We start from the raw sequence: 11,694 nt of genomic DNA, 5'->3' as shown, positions 1-11,694 counted from the left end.
CTTTTTTTTTTTTTTTTTTTTTTTTTTTTTTTTTTGGGGGGGGGGGGGGGGGGGGGGGTCTGTATAGCCCTGGCTGTCCTGGAACTCACTTTGTAGACCAGGCTTGCCTTGAACCCAGAAATCCGCCTGCCTCTGCCTCCCAAGTGCTGGTCTTAAGGTACCCATTTCCTGGCTTCCATGGTCATTTCAATTCCCTCTGAAATTGATAATTTTCAAAGATACAATGAAATTATATATGGATAATAACTTGGCTTTTTAACCTTCCAAATGGTAATCAAAATAGACTATGCTCATTGAGTCATCGCAATCAGTATTCAAATATGCTCCCCTATAGATTAAATGCAGAAAATCACCACCCTGATAATGCTCCATCAGGAATCTTACACAAAAGGCAGGGAGATTATGAATAAGGAGACTGACAATGTGTGTTCTAAACTGTAACAATCTATGAAATGGAACTAATTTCACGTATCAGCACAAGCAACTCAGATTATGTCCACAAGAGAAAACTAGCCACCATGGTGTCTATGTTCATAGGTTGTTAATGATAGGGCTCTAAGGGACGAAGATGCTGAGTACTAGTAAGGGTATGATGATAGATCCTAGTGTTGATGTTAGTATTAATGTCTTAAAAATCAGAAACAGTTTATTTTGGGTCATAGCTTTCCAGGATTAATAAAAATATCATATTTAAATACTACAACATTGACTATACAGCTGAGACTAAAATCCTTACCATCCTATTAGCAAAAATGGTACATGACCAAAGTGGAAATTGCTGGTTTCCTTGGAGACTCCATTGTGTTATTTGATGTTTTTCTGGAACCTGCCTTATGTGGGGATGCTTTGCTGAAGAAGATACATGAGAGGATGTTTTGCTGAGGCACACAAGAGAAAATGTGTGATTTTGGAAAGAGGATAAGCAGAACCAACTGACAGTGAATGATGCTTTTGCATTGGTTTGCCTTGATACACATTGTTGGTCTTTGCTGATCATTACTTGTAACTTCATAGAAAGAAATGCCCAAGAACTTCCCATGGTTTTCTGGCTACTTCTTGCAGCTTCCATGGAATTGTGCCAATTCAGCAGAGCCTCATGGTTTCTTCTGGATTGAGCTTCTGCTACTGATTTGTGTTTGGTGTTTGCCAATTAGACTGGACTGCTGCTACTGATTCATGTTTGGAATTGTCCCAAAGAACTACTTCTAAACATGTCTACACCCACTTTGTCCTGTTAAACACCTTTCTCCCTTGCCTTTGGTCTGTGGGTTAGAAGGGAAGTTTAAACATTTAAGAACCCTAACTAAAGTAGGTTTTGAAAATTCTAAACCTACACATGAGTCTCTCTAATTAAATAACACACTTATTTTATAGGGCAGCGGTTGATGGGCAATGGGATATTCTGGGTTATGTCTTGACAGGTAGTCTAGGTTGGTAAGATGGTGAAGCAGCCTATAATGAATCAGAGAAGTTCCTACTACTAAAATCAAAAATGACTGTCTCTGTGATTACTCAGACATTATAGTAAGCTGATATTTACCTTCCAGTCACTTTGTGGAACAAAAGATATAAAATCATGAAAACATTACAGTGGCAAGTAAGGAAAGAATAGATCTGACATTACATTTAAAATGAGAAACACACCTTTCCTATTTCTTCATTTATAATAAGAAATGAGGATAGCTTAAACTTTGACTATCACATAAGCAGGTAAATAAGATTCAGCATATAAAATACAAGTGAAAACTGCAATTAAATTCAATTTTAGGGTGAAATGTCCTTATCTTTCTTTTCTATTTTTAATATTTTCTATTTTTTCTACTGCACATTGGTAAGAACTCTTTGCTGCAGGCCTAATTCAACCGACATTTATTTGGAGAAAAATAAAATTATATCCCAAATTGAAGTATTGGTCCATGTACGTAAAAACTCACAGAGTACAACTCTAGGCATAACAGTGTAGTTGACACGGAAGGAAAACTGACTGTACCTTGCATTCTGGACAACCATGACTTGACTGTATTGATCCAAGAAGCCAGAGTGAAGTATACAGCAGGAAAGAGGGAAAGACAGGAAGAAAAAAGTTACGAATAGAAATAGACAGGAAATATGAGAATAGCAATCACAGAAGCAATATAAAATGCAACTGAGTTGAGGCAGAAGATATACTGAACTACAGTGAACAACACTTAGATGTCTAATAAGTGCTTTTTGCATACTTACTCAGTATTTAGTGATTAACTAATGTTAGGCTGGGAATCCAACATGTTAGCTACCTAAGAGCTGAATCCTGCCTTATGAGGAATAGTTAGAAGAAGGTAATACGACAGTAATTGTATTAGGTGTGCATTCATTGTCCATTTCATTAAATATTTTAAATAATTTGCAGCTAAGTATTATAGAACAGGCTGAAGTATTCAGTTACCTATCTATCTGTTCAACTTATTCAACTTTCCAACTCAATCACGCAATGCATAGATATAAGAATTCTTGTGTACTATAAAAGATGACAGTGATGCTACTGTTATGGAAGATGGAATATAAATTAATCCATTTAAAAACACAGAAAAAATCCTTAAGAGTAATTTTCCATAACTTCTTAATAAAAAAACAAAAATTGTCATAAAAAATCAAAATAAAGATTTTTTTATCATTTGTTTGTTATTTTTGTCATACTCCCCTCAAAGGATGTGGCAAGATTGTATGTGCGAATATGTAACTCTCATTGTAAGATTTACATCTTCAATTATATCTGCAAAGTTCTTTATGATCATAACATATGCAAATGTAACATAAACTCATTAATTAAAATAATCTTAAAAGACTCTCTTTCCTGGAACATGTGGCTATTTTATTGATTTTATGTAGAATTATTGATGATTTAAAAATGCTTAAGAAACTAAAATCAGATCAACCATTAACAGCAGTTCTAACTTTGTAAAAAGAACCTCTTGCAGCCGGGGTATGCAATTAGAGCCTGTATACTGTTTGTCGTATACTGCCTCTGGATTACCCGATTTGCTTTTATTGACAAACTGAAAATTATGACTGTGCTCTCAGTAAAATGGAATATCAAAGAATCTGGAAGCTGCCAGTGGTGACTGACTGAATAAAGAGCAGATTCATTGCAGTGCAAAATGTAAACATGGCTCTTCAGGCAAACCTCATGCTCAGAAAACACTTCCACTTCGTTTGTTTGCTTTTAAATCTGTTGGCACTTTACAGCACATAAATTATTTTTGAGGAATGTTTGTTGTGCATTGATACCGTGTTCTACAAACACCAATTAGGTTCTCAACCAACTAAAAACCTTAAGAAAAGTTTTGTTAAGGAAATTATTTGTGAATTTTATTTGAACAACCTAACTATACTATATGCTGAAAATATACTTTATTTGCAAAAAGTATTAATTGCTAGGATTTCTTTCAAAACAATATGGATGTGGGAAATATGTAAGAGGAAAAGTGAACTCTAATTGGCTAGGAAGTGAAAACTTTTTAAGATAAAGGATGGTCAGTTACTGTACTATTTTGCTGTACTTAACAGTTTCCAAGCAAAAGTCAGTACTCAAGTGTCACCTCTACATTAAAGAAAAATTAAACCAGTGCTCCTACTAGCTGAGAAAGTTTCTCAACATAACTCCATTTGTTTACTGCTCATAGTTATACCACATTAGCTTGAGCAATATAAACAGCTTAGATAAAGTATAATGATTTATAGAGGTCAAATCTATGTTTTCAAACCTTTTTCAAGTACTCATTGATATATCAGAACGCTGGTATTAACATTAATTATGTGATTAGTTATTATATATCCTTAAAGAAAACATATCACTTATTTAGTATTTTTATTTGCTGTTAGGGAATGAAAGACTCAGTTATGTGAAACACAAACTCTGCCATAAAGTTAGACCCAAAGACCAATGAACTTTCTTCATATCAACAGAGTATACATCCCACAAAAGAGTAAATGAAACATCTTTAGTTTATATAGCAAAGTCATTGCTTCAAATGTTATTATTTGTCACTATTTTTGACAAATTGACTTGGAAATGTGTACATAAATAGGGTTTCATAAAAAGTCATTTAGTGACCATCAAAATATAGGATAATAATACATATATTTTGTAAAAATAAACAGTAAAGAAAGTTGATATTCTAGTGAATTTAGGGAAACAAGCTGTAGGCATAATATTTTTGAGCACTGTGTAAAGGTTATCCTTGTGTTATTCAAATACTAATTTCACTACCCTACTATCTTGTTACAATCCAGACAGAGCATTGTAATGCTTAAGTCAAGAATATCCTGTCTTAAGTTTGTGTAAACAATTTTTATCATTTATTCTCTGCCTTGTCAACAAAAGCTGATCACCCAATGGTTGGGCAGAAGAGAGAATAAGCTGGAACTTCTGCCAGACAAGGGAAGGACAGGGGCCAGGGTAGGGGAGTGGGGAGGGGGGTAAGGGGAGTTGGGGGTAGGGAGGGTGGGTGAAGGTGGGAGTGGGTGGGCAGGGAGTTAAAAGCAGGAATCCATGAGAGCTCAGCTTAAGCACAGAAGGCTCTAAATCATTTGGCTGGGAGGAAGCCAGATTAGTTTAGGGGATGAAGATAGATCAATTGATTGCTCTGGTACAGAGGTAAAGCTTGCTATAAATCTTGTTCTGTTTGTGTCATTATTTGAGAATTAGCTAAGATTTAAAATAAAGCTGCCATATTAATTTACTACATACATTTACATGAAAATTAACGTTTGTAACATGTTAGTACTTGAAATCTGCTACAAGTTCTTAAGAGATTTTAGAGTTACAGTCTGACTACGTGACACAAGAATGTTTCTCCACAATAAAAATGCTGCTTGCTCTCATGGAGAATGGCTTTATTGTGACTTCTGCTCTCACCATTGGTAACATAATTTAAAATTTTAATTCAACCTTATCTACTAATTGGAGATGAATATGATGGCAAAAAGTAGACTAAGGACAGTGTAAGAAGGACAATCCAGGTTAGGCTTGTAAATAAAGGAACGGAAGATAATATCAGGATTGCTTAGAATGTGAGATGAAATACTGCGAAGACAGTGCCTTGCACTTACCCTCGTCCTGGAAGTAAGTACACCTTAACAAATGGGTCAGAGTAGCCATTGTTGTCTCTGGGCACTAGGTTTCTTGCTTGAAGAATATGTATTATAAGATTTCCAAGATCATAGTTGATTTGAAGCTTTAAGGTGTAGAAAGCAATTCCAAGAAAAAATAAAAACAAATGAAATAGTATCAGTTAATATTTTACTAATTCTTTTAACATTTTATAATAAATAACCTTTTTCATCTCAATTTTATTTGAAACTAAGCTCTTAATGTACAATTTAACTGGAAGGTCTTAGGCAAATCTGGATATGTAGTAAATATGCTGTTTATGTTTACTGGATTCTGCACAGTGAAGAGTCTTGGCCTAGCTATAATTCTCTTAGAAGAAAAATCAAGCCTTGAAGATATGGGCACAGGGGAAAAATTCTTGAATAGAACAGCAATGGCTTGTGCTGTAAGATCGAGAATTGACAAGTGGGACCTCTAGAAACTGCAAAGCTTCTGAAAGGCAAAAGACACCATCAATAAGACAAAAAGACCACCAACAGATTGGGAAAGGATCTTTACCTATCGTAAATCAGATAGGGGACTAATATCCAATATATATAAAGAACTCAAGAAGGTGGACTCCAGAAAATCAAATAACCCCATTAAAAATGGGGCTCAGAACTGAACAAAGAATTCTCACCTGAGGAATACCGAATGGCAGAGAAGCACCTGAAAAATGTTCAACATCCTTAATCATCAGGGAAATGCAAATCAAAACAACCCTGAGATTCCACCTCACACCAGTCAGAATGGCTAAGATCAAAAATTCAGGTGACAGCAGATGCTGGCGAGGATGTGGAGAAAGAGAAACACTCCTCCATTGTTGGTGGGATTGCAAGCTTGTACAACCACTCTGGAAATCAGTCTGGAGGTTCCTCAGAAAATTGGACATAGTACTACCGGAGGATCCAGCAATACCTCTCCTGGGCATATATCCAGAAGATGTCCCAACCGGTAAGAAGGACACATGCTCCACTATGTTCATAGCAGCCTTTTTTATAATAACCAGAAGCTGGAAAGAACCCAGATGCCCCTCAACAGAGGAATGGATACAGAAATTATGGTACATTTACACAATGGAGTACTACTCAGCTATTAAAAAGAATGAATTTATGAAATTCCTAGCCAAATGGATGGACCTGGAGGGCATCATCTTGAGTGAGGTAACCCAATCACAAAGGAACTCACACAATATGTTTTCACTGATAAGTGGATATTATCCCAAAACTTAGGATACCCAAGATATAAGATACAATTTGCTAAACGCATGAAACTCAAGAAGAATGAAGACCAAAGTGTGGACACTATTCCCCTTCTTAGAATTGGGAACAAAACACCCATGGAAGGAGTTACATAGACAAAGTTTGGAGCTGTGATGAAAGGATGGACCATCTAGAGACCGCCATATCCAGGGATCCATCCCATAATCAGCTTCNAAACGCTGACACCATTGCATACACTAGCAAGATTTTGCTGAAAGGTCCCAGATATAGCTGTCTCTTGTGAGACTATGCCGGGGCCTAGCAAACACAGAAGTGGATGCTCACAGTTAGCTATTGGATGGATCACAGGGTCCCCAATGGAGGAGCTAGAGAAAGTACCCAAGGAGCTAAAGGGATCTGCAATCCTATAGGGGAAACAACATGATGAACTAACCAGTACCCCGGAGCTCTTGTCTCTAGCTGCATATGTATNGAAAGATGGCCTAGTCGGCCATCACTGGAAAGAGAGGCCCATTGGACTTGCAAACTTTATATGCCCCAATACAGGGGAATGCCAGGGCCAAAAGAATGGGAATGGGTGGGTAGGGAAGTGGGGAGGGGTATGGGGGACTTTTTGGGATAGCATTGGAAATGTAATTGAGGAAAATACGTAATAAAAAAATATTCAAAATTAAAAAAAAGAAAAATCATACACTAAATATTTATTATATTTTCAAGATTAAGTTTTAGTTTCTCTTTCTATGCTACTTCTTATAAAGTAAGAGACTAGAATGGTACTAACTTACTCTTTTGACTTTAGAAGCTGAAGAAGAAAGAAGAAAAAATATTTCTACAGTACTTACTGGCTGATCACATTGACGTCAAGGAACAAGATTTATAATTCAGATAAACATTTGAGAAACTGTACCAATTAAAAATCATTGAGCTTAGTATTTTTCTCTTTCATAACTGAAGTGTTTTTTTGATGTCATTCTGATTACATCTTAATTACCTTTACGTTTTTCCAAGAAATGGAAATGGAAGCATCTGTATTTCAAAGTGGGAACATATGTATAAAAATACTAACTTTTAAAAATAATTCATATATCTAAGGTATGTATGATTTATTTTTAAAAGTTAGTATTTTTAGATGCAATGCCTTACAGTGGGGAGAGGGAACCTGTAGAGTGCACCTCCAGTAGAAAGACAGGGCATCAAGTGGAGGGATGGGGTTGATATACCACAATGAAAAACTCTGACACAGAATTGTTCCTGTCTGAAGGAACTGCAGGGACAAAAATGGAGAAGAGACTGAGGAAAAAGAGGTCCAGGGACAGGCCCAAATTGGGATCCAGCTTAGGAGGAGGCTCCAAGGCCTGACAATATTACTGGTGCTATGGTGTGCTTACAAACAGGGACCTATAGTGACTGCCCTGTGAAAAGTCCAACAAGCTGCTGAAAGAGTCAGATGCAGATATTTACACCCAACCAATGGACAGAAGCTGCTGATCCCTGTGGTTGAATTAGGGAAAAGCTGGAAGAAGCCAAGGAGGAGGGTGACCCTGTAAGATGACCAGTATCTGAGAGATCTCCGGGGTCCAGGTTAATTGAGACTACTGGGATTAAAGGCGGACACCACCACTCCTGGCCATAGTTAGCTTTCTTTGGAATTCATGCCCAAGTGACACTGCACCTAAGCTGTTTCTCATTGACATAGGAACCTTCATGTACCTCAAGTGACTCAAAATTTCCCCACTTTCATAAAGACCTTCAAGGAGCTCAGGTGTCAGACCAGAGGAAACATCCCACACAGAGGTTCCAGTGCCTACATCTTTATGCTTACCATTCTGTGTGTGCCATTGCCATAAGGCGCTGCACAGGAAAATAAGTGAAACACCATCTTCAAGAATATTTAAGTTCAGTGGTTCTCAGCCTGTGCAGTTGTGATCCATTCAGCAAACCTCTATCTCCAACAATATTTACATTACAATTCACAACAGTAGCAAGTTACAGCTGTGAGGTAACCATAAAAACAATTTGATGGTTGTAGGTCACCTCACCATGAGGAACTGAATTAAAGGTCACATCATTACAAAGGTTGAGAACCACTGTTAACTGCTCACAGGTGTTGTGTCAGGGTAAGTTTCAACTTCAGAATGAAGTTTTACTGCTGAAGGGTAAGACAAAGGAGAGTAAACAACAAGAGAACATCAAGCCAAACAGAAACAGTAAGCATCAGTCTAAAGGGGAAAAGTTTAAAACGTGGTAGGAGAAAACTATTAAGAATCAAAAGTTCAAGTATTTCCTGTGTTGCCTGTGGAATGATGAAAGACAAATCTGGTGAAAACTCTTAACATTGGCAACCAGCAAAAAAAAAAAAACCCCAGCAAGATCAGGATTGCATAGTAAGTGGGCTCATTCCCACAGTTCCTTCCAGGAGAGGTGCCTTGGAAAACACTCCTCTGCATTACTGCTTCACTTTAGCTTTTATCTCTGTGTGTGAAGGACCCTAGAGGCTTTCACCAGCCTTACACCCACCTGCTTTGGGTCAAGGCTGGGCCAAGTTTCATTCTCCACCAATAGAAACATTCTTGAGTAAAAAAATTCTCAGAATGTACTGACCCCCAAGTAGAGTTCAAGTGTGTGCCATGTTTGCTAGCCAATAGATTTAAAGGTCAATATGCTTAGCCAGTAAGTCTGAACTGTAACCTTGCTGATGCAACCTGTGCCCCTAAAAAGTATAAAAACTGGTTGTAGTAGCTATCTGGAGTTGCCTTCTAGTCACTCCCCTTGAGGGACTAATTGAAGGTCAGCCTCTTGCTTTTGCATAGATCTGCATTTAGATGTCACACTTGGGGCATCTTGAAGTAAGTACCACTGACTGAATGACAGAGGTCTTACATGAGCAGAGTCACTTTGCCGGTTTTCCAATCTTTGTACCTTTGCCACTGCAATAATTTCTGTCAGCAATTGACACATGGCTTCTTATTACACCCCACCCCCGTCATCAGTCTGCCTCTTACTATATAGTGTGTGACACTCTGCTATACTATGTGAGGGACAATTCCCACTTGCTTGCATCCAATGTTCTTTCTGGAAGCACAGCTTCTCAAAGCTGATTTTGTCCTTGTTTGATTCTGAGTGTGACAACTTTTGGGGTGCTACTGCTGCCAGTCACACACTGTCTCCTGTATCTCTGCTATCCTTTGAGTCCCTTATGAGGATTTACATTATGTTGGAGACATACCAGATTTTCCTTACTGGAACCTTGCTGTCCCTGGTAACTAATTTGTCTTGTGTTAATTCTATGTTGTGATAGTTCTCATCTATCTTAAGTTACATTTTGATATTAACCAAAACCAAATCTTAAAACTATTTTACTGTGACTCGTGCTAAGATATAAACTGTGATAGTGCAACATTCAAGTATAGAAGTATACACAGAACTAAAGCTTAAATTTTCTGTACTTTTTATTATATTTTCCAGCCAAAATTCTTTCAGTTGATCTTATAAAAACAAAGTTTTAATGACCTACAGTATGATGATAATTTCCCTAGGGTAGTTGTTTATCAATTAATTATAAATCATTGACTTAACAAAAGACATTGCTTGATTAGTATATCTTGAAAAAATGGCCTTCAGGTGTTTGGAAGGAGAAGCTGTTTGTGTGTGAAGCACACTCAAGTGCCATCTCATTGAGGTTCAGCATGCACTAAGTACTATTCAGTCTGGAACTTTAAAGCTGTGGCTGGTTTCCATGCACACATACATCTAAACAACATGCTATTACATTGTGTTTCCTATATAGTTTTGTACATATTGTAGAAAATGAAAGAACCAGACAGACTTTTAGAAATTTAAATAGATCAATGTTAAGACCAAAACAAAAAGGTGATAGAATGATGTCATGCAAAGCTTTCCATACCTGAATCTCTCCTGTAATTGGATGAGACGCAGTCTTGGACACATCAGTAGGCTGAAATAGTGAAGACCACATGCTACATTAATAAACAAAGTACTCATAGGTGGTCTACTTTTAACTGTCTTTCGAAATTCACTTATGTTATAGCACACTGCCTGCAAAATACATTTTACCCATTTGGTTGCTCCAGAAGTAAAGTACGTGCTCATAGTTGCTTAATTTTAGAACACATAAATCTAGTTTTCATTTGGAAAAACCTGTTTTATAGCCATGTTTTTATGTCAGCAGTATTTTCAATTACTTAGACAAAACTGAATACATTTAGTTTAAAGTATTTAGAGATTTTTGAAGAGCGACATAGTAATGAAACTGTTTAAATAAGACTGCCTCGGAATACAGAAGCTGGTGTGTAAGTCATGGTCTGTGCCTCTCTCCTTCTAGCTCCCTGCACGGTGAAAACACCTAAGCAACTTTTTTCTATGACCAGACTGCCTTTAATTTATATTTATCTTTTCAGATAAGTTTTCATTTTCCTCATAACTCTTTAAACAAATAAATCTTTCAAAGCGGGTTAGAAAGTGTTCTAGCAGCCAGGCATGGTGTCACATGCCCTGAATCCTAGCACTTATGAGGCAAAGGTGAGTGAACTGCTGTGAATTCACGGCCAGCCTGGTCTAAATAGTGAGTACCTGGCCATTTAATTCTATACAGTAAAACTCTGTCTCAAAATAAACTGATAACTAATAAAATTAAAGAAAGAGATTTTGTAAGCTAATTCACGCTCCTTAATGAATGCTTTCTTATGAACTTGTTACATTTCCATATGTCTCTGGCCCCAAGTCTATCATCAGTAAGAGAAGTCACCTAAGTGGAGTGGCAGCCATCTTTACATATCATTCCTATCTACTTATAAGTATGAAAAGCTGACTTTGTTTTAGTAATTGAATGGAAAACTGCAATATCTACTATAGTATCTTTGTATACTTGTTTAGTTACTTTTTTGAGATTTATTCATTTTATTTATATAAGTACACTGTTGCTGTCTTCAGACACACCAGAAAAGGGCATTGGATCCCATTACAGATGGGTGTGAGCCACCATGTGGTTGCTGGGAATTGAATTCAGGACCTCTAACAGAGCAGTCAGTGTTCTTAACACTAAGCCATATCTCCAACATTTAGTTACTTTTTAAATATAGTTTTGTTGTAGGATGAGCACAGTAAAAAATAACTCTATTATCTTGTTTTAAAAGCTACCAAAGAATAAAATTAACTCAAGTTCTGGTGAATTTGACTTACAGGTGTTCAAATCCATATCATTTAATGTTTAGGTCACTTTTTTTAAAATTTTTAATATTTTTATTACATATTTTCCTCAATTACATTTCCAATGCTATCCCAAAAGTCCCCCATAGCGCCCCCCACTTCCCTACCCACCCA

General features: G+C 36.9%; 1 protein-coding gene across 1 annotated transcript in view; it reads right to left on the bottom strand.

The window, feature by feature from the left end:
* Pclo (piccolo presynaptic cytomatrix protein) overlaps positions 1 to 11,694 on the bottom strand; it is a 328,272-nt gene that overhangs the window by 76,391 nt on the left and 240,187 nt on the right. Inside the window, exons 14-16 of the mRNA XM_029477261.1 lie at positions 10,259 to 10,309; positions 5,092 to 5,216; positions 1,991 to 2,017 (exon numbers count right to left, since the gene is read on the bottom strand). Of these exons, the coding sequence (XP_029333121.1) occupies positions 1,991 to 2,017; positions 5,092 to 5,216; positions 10,259 to 10,309 (203 nt within the window). The remainder of the gene's footprint in view (positions 1 to 1,990; positions 2,018 to 5,091; positions 5,217 to 10,258; positions 10,310 to 11,694) is intronic.

Source organism: Mus caroli, chromosome 5, assembly GCF_900094665.2.
Source record: "Mus caroli chromosome 5, CAROLI_EIJ_v1.1, whole genome shotgun sequence".
In the NCBI taxonomy this organism is placed as follows: domain Eukaryota; kingdom Metazoa; phylum Chordata; class Mammalia; order Rodentia; family Muridae; genus Mus; species Mus caroli.
This window is presented reverse-complemented; position numbering and strand designations above follow the sequence as displayed.